This window comes from Temnothorax nylanderi, unplaced genomic scaffold (assembly GCF_030848795.1).
Source record: "Temnothorax nylanderi isolate EJ_2023f unplaced genomic scaffold, tnyl_v1.0 TNYL_tig0188_pilon, whole genome shotgun sequence".
In the NCBI taxonomy this organism is placed as follows: Eukaryota; Metazoa; Arthropoda; class Insecta; order Hymenoptera; family Formicidae; genus Temnothorax; species Temnothorax nylanderi.
The window spans coordinates 215,801-230,742 of NW_027249250.1; the positions used below are offsets into that span (position 1 = coordinate 215,801).

General features: G+C 39.6%; 1 protein-coding gene across 1 annotated transcript; it reads right to left on the minus strand.

The window, feature by feature from the left end:
* Positions 1-12,812: 12,812 nt before the first annotated feature.
* LOC139778565 (uncharacterized) lies at positions 12,813-13,766 on the minus strand. Its single transcript, XM_071716554.1, has one exon. It carries the CDS (start codon positions 13,764-13,766, stop codon positions 12,813-12,815), a length of 954 nt encoding a protein of 317 aa, XP_071572655.1.
* Between the last annotated feature and the right edge of the window lie 1,176 nt (positions 13,767-14,942).

Consider the following 14,942-nt stretch of genomic DNA (forward strand, 5'->3'; position numbering starts at 1 on the left):
ACACTTTCTACACCTGTTTCTTAGATTCAGCGTGCGAGACGAGCCAGCGAAGGCTCTACACTTTAAACTACACTTTTGACACTTTCTACACCTGTTTCTAGATTCAGCGTGCGAGCCGAGCCAGCGAAAGCTCTACACTTTTCAGTTACACCCATTACACTTTCTACACTTGCATGTTAGATTTCAGCGTGCGAGAACGAGTCACCGAAAGGTGCTACACTTTTACACTTTCTACACTCGACGACTTAGGATAAGCGTGCGAGATGAGCCAACGACGGCAGTTACACTTTTGATACACTTTTAGCACTCTGAGTGCAGATTCATTAAATTCATAGAATTTTCAGCGTATTATTTACAGTTACTTCTCGAGGAAGAGAAACAGGCCAAATGGAGTTGTTCCAGGCAAAGATTTATTTAACATTGCAAATAGCATTGATTTTCATTATATTCAGTTACACTTTTTTACACTTTTGTGTACTTTCTACACTTTTAGACGGCATTGAGCCGATTTGATATTATATTCATTAATTTGATATTTAAACATTATTCCCTGTCAATTTAAGAATTCATTATTATGCGATTATGCATGCGGTAATTTTAAGCCGCGTTATACTTACCTTTTGATACTTACCTTTATTACACCGACTCCGGTGATTAGATGAGACGATTCCATAGCGATCCTGGGTACCTGAAAGAAAAGAGAAATTAATACTTACCTGGTTTACATTGGATTCGTCTTTTGTGACGTTGTGAGTCACTCGATAATAATCGAGTGACTTTGAGTTCGCTTGCGCGAAGTTTGCGTGCAGCGACGCGTTTGGTTCACGCGGGTGCGAAAGCCAAGTCGCGCCGTTGCACTTTAGTGTAGCATCTCACGAAAAGGTGCCGAGTCCCAACAACGACTCGGCAAGCGAAGTGCAGATGGAATCGTACCATCTACACCCGAAGGTGCGTTCCGCGAGTGCGAAGGCTGCGCGCCTAAAATGAGGACTCAGCGCATGCGTGAGTCTAAGGTGGGAGAACTCGACCCGTTCCTCCCGGACAGTCCGTCGTGAATTTTCGAGGCGTCAACACGTACATCGGTTGCGCCATACAAATCGGAAAAGGCGTTCTTATCCCGTTGTCCGCTAGCGTTAGTAGCGTGATTGAACATTAATTAGAGACAGTGAGTGCGCGATACGGGATACCCATTTGCGCTTATATTGATCGTTAAGATCCGCTTTAACCGAAATAACGGTGTTTCGATAAAAACTCGACGTAGCAACACGCGATCGAGCGAATACGTGCGTTAGAAGAGATTGCTGTACAATCTAGTTTTAAATAAATTATTATTTGTTTATAATAAACAAAAGCATTATTTCGCGACCCCAGTGAGTATCCTATCCTCGTAAATACGTTCGCTTAACAAGGGCGTGGCCGACGGCCTTGAACGCGCCTGCAACGTGAATCGACAGCCATATTGCCGAGAAGGAAGGACGGGGCAACGCAGTAACATAAGGTTTCTGTATTCTATCCAGAAAATACAGTGGCGACCGTAAATTCAGCCCAAGTAGTAAGTGGCTATATTTGATAATTTTAACAATTACATTCGTTGTTCCGGTCACAACCTAACCTATCAGCTTTCTCGACGTGCGAAGAAAAATGTGTTTATAGATATATTGGCATAGACATACGGTTTACGACGACTTCATTGCTTACAACCACGATCAAGGCGTTACGATAGATGTAGTTGTAGCCTAAATTTCAGCAATTTTATCATATTATAAATATTATAAACGATTATATAACGTTTTATAAATATTTATTAACGTTTATATAAACATATATATTGCATTTATTTGATGTAATGTATTCCTTTCGGAATTAAACATTTTTGTTTACAATATTTTACAATATTCTCTGAAATATTCTTAAATTAGAGATATTCAACTAAATCAATTAAAATAGAAAATCCTATATATTATAAATTTGAAAGTCTATAATAGTCAGATATAATTATCATAGTATTATATAATTATTCCTAAAACACAAGTTGGCAATCTTTTTTGAATATCGCGAGCAATCATTTACCAAATGCGCATACGCGAAAGGAACTCTCGAGTCTCGCCGGTCTCGGGAACAGTCGAGAAATATATCATGGCGGATATTACTCGAGCGAGTTACGAGTTACGAGCACGTGCGATGTAAGCTAAATTGTTTAAGTTAAGATACATGCACCATCAAAATACACTTTTTATAAGAAATTTTGGTAAGTAATGAAGTATAAGCAAAGTTGTAAATTACTTCTCTCATATGCAGATGTATTGAATCGGATTTCGTGTCTAACGCATGTGTGTAATACATATTTAATAGATTTTTAATATAATATCCTAGAAATCGATTCAAATTGACTTACGTTGCTTACTGCATATGAATTTATTTGTTTGTTATAGCGGGGAGCACACACTTCTGCATAATGCGTAAGCATAAGAAAATTGATTGGTCCATACACATGTGCATAAGAAAATAGACAAATCAATTTTCTTATGCTTACGCATTATGCGTTATGCAGAAGTGTGTGCTCCCCGCTTATATTATTATTTTAATATTTAATTTCAAAAGTTACTGTGGAATTTGTAATATTCCATATCTTTTGAACTCTAATCTTTAAGTTCTTATGTGATCTTTAAAGCCTTATGTCGATGCTAGAATTCGGTCCGAGAACCGTGTAGCCAATAAAATTGCCACTTAAAAACTGTAAGTTTGGCTACAAATTTATCGGCCCGAGATCTCGGACCAAGTTCTAGCATCGTGGACACAAGGCTTTAAAAGGATGATTTGTTGCATTCGTGCTGAACTACGAACTACAGTCAAAATGTTTCTAATTTTTGGCAATAGTGATAAGATATTATTTCAAATATTATTTTTATATTTCTAAAAATTGTGTTATTTTTTCTGTTGTATTTTCACTTTATTTTTATTTTATTGCAGAAGTTCAATTTTGTGAGCGTTGCGCATTTCAGATATATCTTTATAAATCGTATGAACCTGATCTGTAACGAGGAAAGCTTTTTCTGGAGTGTGATTTGGAGTGGAAATTACGGAAAGACTGTTTTTTACACATTTACATTTATTTTTGGGCAGAAGTGGTAAGATATTTCTTATATTTGTAGTAAAAAAAATAGTGTTTTTTTATGATACTAAAATAATATAAATAATAATTGAGAAAAATATTTAAAAAATATATACATGTTAGCAAATTGTAATCCGGGCGTAACTCCGGTTCGCCAATTGGCGTAAGATGCCGGGTCGACCCCGACAGGAATCCGACGTGTATCCTAATACTATATGTATCCTAATTTTATTTAATTATTCTGGTTGCTGGTTTATGAATAACTTATATACATATATGTACTTTCAATATTTTTTATTTATATATATTTATAGTTGATTTTTGCTTTGCAGTAAAAAGCAAGAAAAGTTAGGTTAATATACTTAACCTTCGAAGGTGATCATTGATATTGAAGACTCCTTCACTAATTATAAGCATAGCAATGAACTTCTGCACATTTTTCAATTGCATATTGTTGAAGAATTATTAACAAAAATTGACCAAGTCAAAAATTATTAATATTTTTTTTATTGTACAAATATATTCCTAAATGGAATGAAGATGTGGTGCAGCACCCATGAATCATGTGGAATTTTGAAGTAGAGATATTAGCGAAGAAATATGTTTACAAGCATAATTTTTTGTATTCCCGAGATATGCCTGAAGTTGATTTATTAAAATGATTCACGATTTTTGTGGCACAATTTCTTCTTCATTTCATTTATTGCATACGGAAATTGGATTTAACCAAAAATTTTAAGTTTATTTTTTAATTTTTAATTTAATATAAATGTAGTTATAGATTTTAATTCAGTGTTCTAATTTTAATATTGTTTACTTTTCAATAATTATTTTAAAAAATTCTTATTATGGTCGGTTTTAGACCGTTGGGGCCCTCTAAGCATTATACCCGACTATAAATTTATATTCTTTTAATAATAATTATGGTAGGTATTTGTTCCTCTATTATTGCTTGTATACATTTATACACTTGTTTCAGTTTGTACTGAGGAGATCATGCCGAAAGATATCCCATTTTATATGTTGTCCAATAAGGCCAAAAGAAAGAGAATTGATAATGAAGAATGCAATTCAACCGATTCCTCAAATGACAATGCCATCGACAGACATATTATCGAGCCTGATTTCTCTAACTATCAACATTCAGAGGGTTTTCTATGCAACGAATCTGAACATTCTGAACTTCCTGAACATTCTGAACATTCTGAACTTTCTGAACAATCTGAACTTTCTGAACATTCTGATCTTTCTCATTTTGAATATCAGGGTAATGATGAAGGTGATATTTTACACGAAAATATCAACCCTGATGATCCTCCCCAAGATCCGCAATCGCCACCTAATTCTTCGAGCTCTTCTCAATCTAGTGAAAAATCAGTTTCCTCGAAATTTATGACTCTTAAATTTCTTCGTGGTTGGGCTTTAAAGCACAATGTAACTCATGCAGCAATTTCTGACTTGTTAGCAGGTCTAAAAGAGAACCACAAGTGTTTTGCCGATGATGAATTAGAACCCAAATCACTACGTGGAGAAGTTGTGGGTGATACCCTTCAAAGAAAGATTAATTCGGTCATGCGAATCATATTCGATGATAAATTAGCATCTCTTTTTAATTTGAAGGGCCAAAAAGGGGAAAAACAAAAATTAAACGGACATCGTATCAACAAAGTAATGATAGGTAAACTTATATTGTTTTAAAGTGAGACATGTATTTCATCTTATCCACGATATCTTCATGTAATATTTATTTACAGAAATAGTGGCCGAAAAATTCCCGAAAATTAATGAGATTATATTTGGCAGGAAAGCCGGGACATGGTTGTCTCAAGCCCCCTCACGGATACAAAAAACGAAGTGAGTTTTGTTTCGTGTGTGATTAATGAGGCATCCGTATTCATAATATTTTATACCTACACGTTTATTTTTTATCATTACAGATGTAATAATAACGGCGGCGATGAGGAAGAAGATATGGAAAGCGACAATGATTGTGATGCAGACAGATGTAACAATAACGGCGACAATGAAGAAAAATGTACGAAAAGCGACGATGATTGCGATGCAAGTAGTAGTGATGCTTCCAAAAGCGATAATAATGAAGAGATAGATCCCTGAAAATCGACGGAAAAACACTGGAAATTTCCAACTAAGCTATATACTTATTCTAACTTTTATAATATAATATATACATATATATACATATAATTATATACATATATATACATATAATTACATACTTTTATAATTATAATACATATAATTAAATACTTTTATAATTACATGTTTTGTATTTTTGCTAAATACAATACAAAAATTGGTTAAGTATTTCTAATTTATATTTTTTCCAGATTTTACACTCGAGCGGTTTCGGGAGTACGGTGGGGGGTGTAAAAATTTTGAAATTTTTTATATTACAAACACCTTTTTTTAATGTTAAAAAACCTTTTTTTAACATTAAAAAAACGTTTTTCCTAATGTTAAAAAGTGTTTTTTAAACGTTTTTTCTAATGTTAATAAAATGTTTTTTAAATGTTAAAATAACATTGTTTTAACGTTGAAAATACGTTTTTTAAACATTAAAAAAACGGATTTTAAACGTTGAAAAAGAGGACTACTAGTCGGCTGTGTAAGCTTGGGTTTTCTAGTGACAATTACCAACCACGGCGGCTATAAACGAGTGGCCGGTCTGTTTTCTTATGTTTATACTTTAAAAAGGCGGAAGAGCTGGCAAATATGGATAAAGGCAACAAAGCAAATATCGAGAGTATCATTGAGGTAATTATCGTATTCAAATTATCATATATCACAATAATAAATGTTTGTTACAAATTTTTTTATTATATTGTTGCGCTCGTCGCGAAGCACTCTCTCTCGCTCGCGCACTCACGCACACTCACTCCCGTGACCCGCGGAAATAAAGGGAACACCGTTTTACAAAAGGAACTCGGTTAGCGTTTATTAAAACAAGGCTCGTTACAGAGAGCGTGAACACACGTTCGTATAATCCCGCGGCTCTAGAACAAAACCGTCAGTTGTTGTTTTATCAATCCTCTCGTTGCTAAGGACGCTTCGCTTCTCTTCATACCGGGCGTCTCGGACAGACTCGCACGGGCGCAACACTGCTCCCCTTTTTCAAGATTGTCGTCCCGACAATCCAGGAGAGCAGTTTTTTTTATCAGGGCGTTCCCTCATTGCGGCTTCCAGGGAACTCGGCTTCCTGCCCTACCCTGGGCTGCTGCCTCAGGTTACCGGGCACCGCTGCCTCAACCGCTCCTCGGACGTCCTCTTCCTCAACAGCGGATCTCCACGGCGTCCAGAGAAAGATGGCCAGTCCTCCTCTTCTGCCTCTAGGGCGATCCCTGCCCTATTCCGTCACAGGGAACCTCGCCCTTCTTCCTAACTTAGCGCCGGCTTTCCGTCCTCAGCTACTCAGCGCGAAGGCGTCTTCTCGGTCCTCTTCGGCATTTCATGCCGTTTGAAGTTCTTCGGACAAGGGGGGGAAAACTTCCTGAGGACCCAACGTCAATCAGACTCCCCGAGTCCCTGCCTCGGCATTTGCCCAAGTCCCTCGGAAAACCTCAGTCGAAAACCGAGGGAGAGGCAGACTTCTTAAAAAAAAAAAAACTGAGCGTACTCCTGCTTCTTTCCAAAGACCTCTTCTCGGATTTGCAATGGAAGCGTCTCACTAGACAAAAACAAATACACGCAGAAAGAAAACAATGCACAAAACAACGCGACATAATATAACATAAAGAATTATTTGTGCATCTAGCAATTTTCGAAATCTTTCTCCCTCTTTCTCACAGATTTTAACTCTGCATAATCAAAATTTCCGCTATCCTGCACGGACTCCCGAACGGAACATGCCTCCTCTCTCAAACTCGCAGCGAGAACGATAGTTTTCGACGCGTCGCTTCTACAATTCGTACGCGCGATCAAATAAATCTGTGAAAAACATCCCCGTAACGGAACCATCCCGTCATAAGTATCGGGTTCTATTTTAAAGCCTAACTCCGCGCGCACGTCACTTTCCCTTACGAACGCGTCCCCCGGACCCATATCTCTGGATGCTCTAAACGTGGAAGGACTTAGCTGTTGTTCGTGTTGGTGAAGCCTCTCTTGCTGGAGCTCGCTGTCTCGCTGTTGGAGCGCTGCCGCGAACTCTCTTTGAGCCTGCTCCTTCCGCAGTCGGCGCATTCCCTGATAGTGGACGGTTTGAAGAGTCGCTGCCTCCGTCGTAGGCTTCGGTGTGTCCGCCCATGTCCTTTTCCTCAAAGGCGCTGCCGTAGCCATTGTGTCCTTTCTGTCGTTCATCCCGGACGAGCCCCCAAAATGTTGCGCTCGTCGCGAAGCACTCTCTCTCGCTCGCGCACTCACGCACACTCACTCCCGTGACCCGCGGAAATAAAGGGAACACCGTTTTACAAAAGGAACTCGGTTAGCGTTTATTAAAACAAGGCTCGTTACAGAGAGCGTGAACACACGTTCGTATAATCCCGCGGCTCTAGAACAAAACCGTCAGTTGTTGTTTTATCAATCCTCTCGTTGCTAAGGACGCTTCGCTTCTCTTCATACCGGGCGTCTCGGACAGACTCGCACGGGCGCAACAATATTTTATAAAATAAATTCAATATTCTGTTTTTTTTTTAAATATTTGCAGGTTAGATATATTATTGCTGGTTCAACTTTTATTTATATAATACTACAATGATATATTGATATAATATTAAAATGCATATAAATGTGCATGAGTGTGTGCGTGCGTATGTACAGTCGCGGTCATTAATGCCTTCCACCTGAAGTCAGTCGCGTTCGGGGGCAGATAGTAGCTGAACGCGTCGCGTCTAGCGCTATTCGTGCTTCATGACTGTTGAGTCGGTAACGTCGTGGAGCACGGTCGACCGTGTCGTGGAGAATGAGAAAGCTGTCAGTTTGACAGCTGTGTGTTTGCGGAAGAGAGGTTAAGAACCACGAGGGATCGTCAGAAGTATAAGGAGAGTATAAGAAATACAAGAACATGTTAATTATTTGAATGTTAATTATTTGAATGGTAAATAATTATTATACGACAAATTTATATATATATATATATATATATATATACAGGGTGTCCCATTTTAACTTGGACAGCAAAATATCTCAAAAACTAAGCTCCACATACAAAAATGTTTCAGACAAAAGTTGTATGGTTTCAAGGGGGACATAAGATGGTACCATTGGTTTGACCTTGAACAGTTTGTTGAAGCTCACGTAAACGACACCTTTAATTTCTTAAATGGAAACCCCTATTTTTCAATGCATATTCTTGTAGCTAATCTCGAGAGCTTTTCAAAACACTATAATAAAGTATTTTTTCATTAAGAACTTTTGGAATTATGAGGTTTGAAAGTTCTAGTATTTTGACATAAAATACAAAATATCTTGTAAAACATTAAGTTTTCGGTAATGTTACCTTAATACTTTTATGCACAGAATAATGAGACGAATCAATTGGTATAAAAAAAAGGCACAGTTCCTTTAAGAAAAAATATGTAATTTGCAACACGCATCTGCATACTTTTTCTTAAAAGCAACTATGTCTTTTTTTCATACCAATTGATTCGTCTCATTATTCTGTGCATAAAAGTATTAAGGTAACATTACCGAAAACTTAATGTTTTACAAGATATTTTGTATTTTATGTCAAAATACTAGAACTTTCAAGCCTCATAACTCGAAAAGTACTTGGTAGAAGTACACTTAATTATAGTGTTTTGGAAAGCTCTCGAGATAATCTACAAGAATATGTAATGAGAAAAGGTACGTTCCATTTAAGAAATTGAAAGTCACCTTCACGTGACCTTCAACAAACTGTTCAAGGTCAAACCAATGGTACCATCTTATGTCCCCCTTGAAACCATACAACTTTTGTCTGAAACATTTTTGTATGTGGAGCTTAGTTTTTGAGATATTTTGCTGTCCAAGTTAAAATGGGACACCCTGTATATATATACATAATTTCAGTTATCGCAGCTGAGGCATTAACAAAGATTATTGGCCGTATCGAGCCTTCCAGAGAATCGGAGTCATACGAATAGGAAAAGAAGAAGAAGAAGAAGAAGAAAATTAGCTGGGACAGAGAAATGAAGAAAACAACGATGACTATGAGAAAGGTAGAGATGATGGTCAATGGAGGAAGAGATGCAGTAAGATGATTTAATTTATATTATTTAAGAAATTATTACATTATTAGTAATTTCAAAATACGATTGCAGAACACCAGTGGGAAATATCAGCGTCAGACGATCTGCGCTACGCTTGCCATGCGGCATACTCGCCACGGACTCTGATCAGTCTGATCCATCGTCACCATGTGTCCTCGCGGTAATCTCCGTCGCTCTTTCGTTGATAATTCATCGTTCACCACCTACACGAGGAATTTGGGATACACCAAAGTCATGGTAGGCAAATAAATTGCAGAGAAATAGGTAGTGAAAATATGTTTCGTTTCCGCGATAAAATCTCACTCTCTAATGAATTAGCATGCATAAACTGAAGTAGTATTGTGTGTGTAGAACATAACTAATAAGATTAACTTTTGTTTAGAAAATGTTTATAAGTTTTTTGATTGATTTGATATTATAATTGTTAAAAAAGTTCACAAACTAATAATCCTGAAATAGCAAGTGATTATAGTTGTTATCGTTCACGTTGGATAAATATGTGGGCTTTTAATAGAATTATAATTTCTTACAGAGCATCGTCGAGCAAATGGTTCATCACATCTCCGAGGAGAATCCTGAATGGACAGTTGCAGAGAGATCGGCGTGGATTGACAGTCTCCAGGTCTTCGGTTTCAGCAGGGCTATTAAAGTCTTCGGCTTAAATCACTTTAAAAAGAGTTGCGCCAAGATATCGAAAGGCTTTAATTGCGTTCTCGCGAATTATGTTTCCCCACACAGCACAGTTTCTAAATCCGAAATTGCTTTCTCTTTGTTTGCATCGTGCATCGCGCATCGTGTTTCGCGAGCAAATCTCTCTTCTCAAAATAATGTTAAGTAAATTGTTGAAATACTGTTAAATACTACTGTTAAATAAATTCTGACAAAAGAAAAAATCTTAAAAAGCGTGTTTGTTTTCTTAGAACATTTTCCATGTTACGTAAAGCTATTTAGTAAAGAAACAGTATAGACTAAACAAAAATTGTATGTATTATTGTTCTTATTTTTGTTTTTATATGGTTGGTGAATAAACTTTATAAAAATGGAGATTTTGTCCTACAATTGATAGAATAAATTACTGCCAAGAACGGATAACATATTTAATATCATTCTACAGTGCGAATAATAAATTTACCAAATAGATTTCTCATAAATTAAATTAACATTTAGTCAACTTTTCCATTAGTCAAATAAAAAAATACCATCGTTTTTTTTACATATTTATTTCAACCTAGAGAATATGTTTCTTATATCTATGTAAGAAGACAATAAAATAAACTACTAGCATCACAGAGATCTATTAAATATAAAAATATAAGTGCTCTCTCTCTCTCTCTCTAATATAATATAATATTTTACTTATACAGATTATTAATATATTAGACTATTAATAAAGAATGTATTACATTTCAGACAAGTTATCGGATTTTATAAATTGGGAACAAATGGAACAGTTATCACAGAAACAGTAGGATGCAGTAAAAAAATAGTATCATTGTGGATTCGGAAATATGAAGAAGCAGACTCTAATGCCATAAAAGATCATAGAGAAAATAATGCAAAACCAAAAAAAACTGCAGCTCGTCAAGAAGAAGGAATCGTCCAATTAGTTGACGCAAATTCCTTCAATCCTGCTGCAACAGTTTTACAAAACGGTAATTATCCAATCTCGGAAAGAACAGTGAGACGTCGCTTGAAAGCAGCTAAAGTTCGTTCGCATATACCAGCGAAAAAAATTGCACTCACAGAAAATCATCGAAATCGAAGAGTGCAATTTGCTAATCGGTACTTAAATACTCCGCAAGAAGAATGGAATACGGTAATATGGATGGACGAAAAAGTATTTTCTTCGAGTGAAGATGGAAGATACAGAGTGTGGCGACCGGACGGAGAACGCCTGAATCCAAAATACGTGCTCCCCAATCAAAATAGTGGAAGAATTACATTAGGATTTTGGGGGAGCATGACATCCTTAGGATTAATGGATATTGTAGAAATTACACCACACATGAATGCAGAAGAATATGTGGGAATTTTGGAGGAAGTCCTGAAACCTTCTGCCAGACGAATATTTCCTGAAGAACAATACCCGATAATTAAGATCGTGCAAGACAATAGTGCTGTGCACACTTCAAGAATGGTCCGAAGATGATTTGAAGCGAATCCCGATTTTCAACCAATACCATGGCCTGCAAAATCACCCGATCTAAATCCAATCGAGAACGTTTGGGGCAGAATGCAAACATCATGGATAGCTGGTGAATTAAGAACTAAAGAAGCATTAGGAAATCATGTTCAACAAGTATGGAACGAGTTAACATTGAATGTTGTTTTTACGCAAAATTTAGTGACTTCAATATATATATCAAGACGGCTGCAATTGATCATCAAAAATGATTTTATATATATTATATATATTATATATATTATATATATATATATATTTTTTAAATATTATAAAATATAAATTGTAAAGAGTATAAATATAATATTAAAATATATTTTGAATAAAAAGTATATATTATTTCAAAAAATATGTATTTTTTAAATGATAAAAGAATAACTAATGAGTTATTTTTTACATTTTTTATTAAATAATTCAGTAGCCGTTACGCCACCAATAAAAATTACATGTAGGGATAATAAACCTCTCTATAGCTTTATCAGATAAGAAAATAATTATATTATTATTTTAATAATTGAATTGTTAGTGGACCGCTCCGGTTTTTGCGCCGTGGAAGTCGAGGAAAGCACAATAAATAAAGGTGGTCGGAGATAGCGAAAGTAGTTCTTTATTTCACAGCTTTACAGTCGCGCCCTCGCTCCGATACGATACCGCACGCGTAACGATACGGATGCGTTATGTCGCGGAACACTCGCCAAGAAGCACGAGTGTCGCGAACGGATTTCTAGGGCTCACTGGTCGTCCCGGCCGGAGCAGGCAAGGGATCGCGGCCGGAGCTTCGCGTTAGGCCGCGAGGAATTCGGTGACGTGAGAAACGCTGACTGGCTCCAAATCGTCTATTGGTCGCGGTGCTTGCGATCACGCGAGAAACACCTGTGCCGTTTGCTCGAAAACACACAAAAAAAAAGGGGGGAAGTAAACCGTCGCGGTTTGGAGCCATTCGAGCGATCTCGAAGAATCTTCGCTTTTACGAGGAATATTCGCGAAGTGAACATTCATTTATTTGATTCTCAACATACCGCCCGCCTTGCATGATAATGCAAAACAACGGGGGTGGACAAGGTCGCACAGAGGAGCGTGTGGACGTCTTATGATTCAAAGCTTTATATACACTTGTTATTAACATGTTTTGTACAATGTCCTTAAATCTAATGAGAAACGACGATAGCTTAACTTAAGTTTAACGGGATTCTCCCGTCGCGGACGGACAGGTAGACGTAGGTAACCGACAAACGATTCGCGTGGTGTCGAATAATTCGTCCGGCATGCGAGTGAGCGGTCGGCCCATGTTTCTAGAGCCGCCCGCCCAGCCAGATTAACTAATCCTTTCCGATGAAGGAGGGGAGAGAGCGGAGGGGTACTCCGCGAGACCGCGAATGCGTCGGGTCATGAAATCATGAATTTCATGGTACGTAGGGTAGGCATCCGTATGGCCTCGAGTTAGGTTCCATTCGTTACGCGTTCTCGGACTAAATTTCTGCGATATGATGTACACCAAGAGGTCGTCCCACGTATCGACGGGACGATCGAGATTCGTTAACGCGGCGAGAGACGAGGACACATTATCGCGAAGTTTTTTCAATTCGGAAACGTTCTCGTTTTTCATTCTCGGTAAGTCGGCGAACGAATGAATGTGCGCGTGAATAATCGCGTTACGGTTGTCGTACTCGTCGAGAAGAAGTTGCCACGCTGCCTCGTAGTTCGCGTCAGAAATTTGAACAGTATTAATCAACGACGCAGCCTCGCCGGAGAGGCTCGCTTTCAAGTAATGCAACTTTTGAGTTCGCGTTAAAGAATCGTTCCCCGCAACGAGGGACTCGAAAATTCCACGAAAATGTTCCCATTCCGGGAAAGCACCAGAAAAGTTCGGAAGCGAGATACGAGGCAGATGCAATGACATTCCGGAGTGCGCGTCGCGATAAGATGATTCGTTACCTCGATACGGCGCGTGCGGAGCGTCGTTACTTAATTTACCGATGGTCTCGTGGAGGTGGTCCGCTGCTTCGAAGTAGGCGTCCTCAGCGGCAAGAAATTCCTCTTCTTTGAAGTAGAGGGTCGACTTCTTCTCCTCCGCCGTAGCCGTCTGCAGCAGCTGGACATGGAGGGCTTGAACCTTCTCCCAGAGACTTTCCAAATTCGTCAGTCTCCCCTTCGTTTTAGGGAGAGTGATCTGAGCCTTGGGAAGCTTCCTGAAGTTAATCAGCGACCTTCGGAGCTGGTCCATCGCGTTGCCTTGAGCAACGAGTAGATTTTCGAGATCCGAAGACATGTTAGCGAAATGTCTGGATCTTTTTTGCAACGATCTGACACCTGTGTGTCGATCGGATTGAAGAGCGAAGACGCTCTTGTACGACTCCGCGGCGAGAAGCAGGGCGATACTCGCGGGAGTCAGGGACGTATAGCACGTCGCACAAACAGGGCGCCGTCGGGCGGCGGATGCGTATCGCAATGAGCACGATACGTTTGCTGGAGGTCACGCAGGAGCCTCCGGAGCAGAGCGAAGCCGGGTAGGTCCGGGTTTTTCTTCACAGGGGGCACCGATCTTTAAGCGAGCGGGTGCAGAGCGCTCATGTTCGATCCGACACTTACGTGTCAATCTCGTTGAAGAGCGAAGACGCTCTTGTACGACTCCGCGGCGAGTAGCAAGGCGGTACTCGCGGGAGCTTGTAGGACTCCGCGGCGAGCAGCAAGGCGGTACTCGCGGGAGCTTGTAGGACTCCGCGGCGAGCAGCAAGGCGGTACTCGCGGGAGCTTGTAGGACTCCGCGGCGAGCAGCAGGGCGGTACTCGCGGGAGCCAGGGACGTCTGGCACGTCTCGGTGACTCCGCGGCGAGTAGCAGGTACTCGCGGGAGGCAGGGACGTCCAGCACGTCGCAAAGCAGGGCGCCGTCGGGCGGCGGATGCGTATCGCAATGTGCACGATACGGTTGCTGGAGGTCGCGCAGGAGCCTCCGAAGCACTTCACAAATCACAAGGCACCAATCTTTAGGAGAGCGGGTGCAGAGCGCTCAATGTTCGGAGTGAGCCACGGAGTCGAAGGCACGTATCGCGAAGTACCCGATGAACCGGGACAACGGTTCGAACGGCGAACTCCTTTTTTGAGCGAGTCGTGTAGGCGCGACGGTCTGTCGATCTCGGAGTGGCACGACGCGATCACTGTTGAGGCGGTCGAACTGTCTATGCCGGTCTTTTATCACTAATCCGGCTCGAAGGACCATTAAATGTTAGTGGACCGCTCCGGTTTTTGCGCCGTGGAAGTCGAGGAAAGCACAATAAATAAAGGTGGTCGGAGATAGCGAAAGTAGTTCTTTATTTCACAGCTTTACAGTCGCGCCCTCGCTCCGATACGATACCGCACGCGTAACGATACGGATGCGTTATGTCGCGGAACACTCGCCAAGAAGCACGAGTGTCGCGAACGGATTTCTAGGGCTCACTGGTCGTC

What these genes read in the sequence shown, in the direction of transcription:
- LOC139778565 (XM_071716554.1), bottom strand. Translation starts at nt 13,766, where the DNA reads ATGTCTTCGGATCTCGAAAATCTACTCGTTGCTCAAGGCAACGCGATG.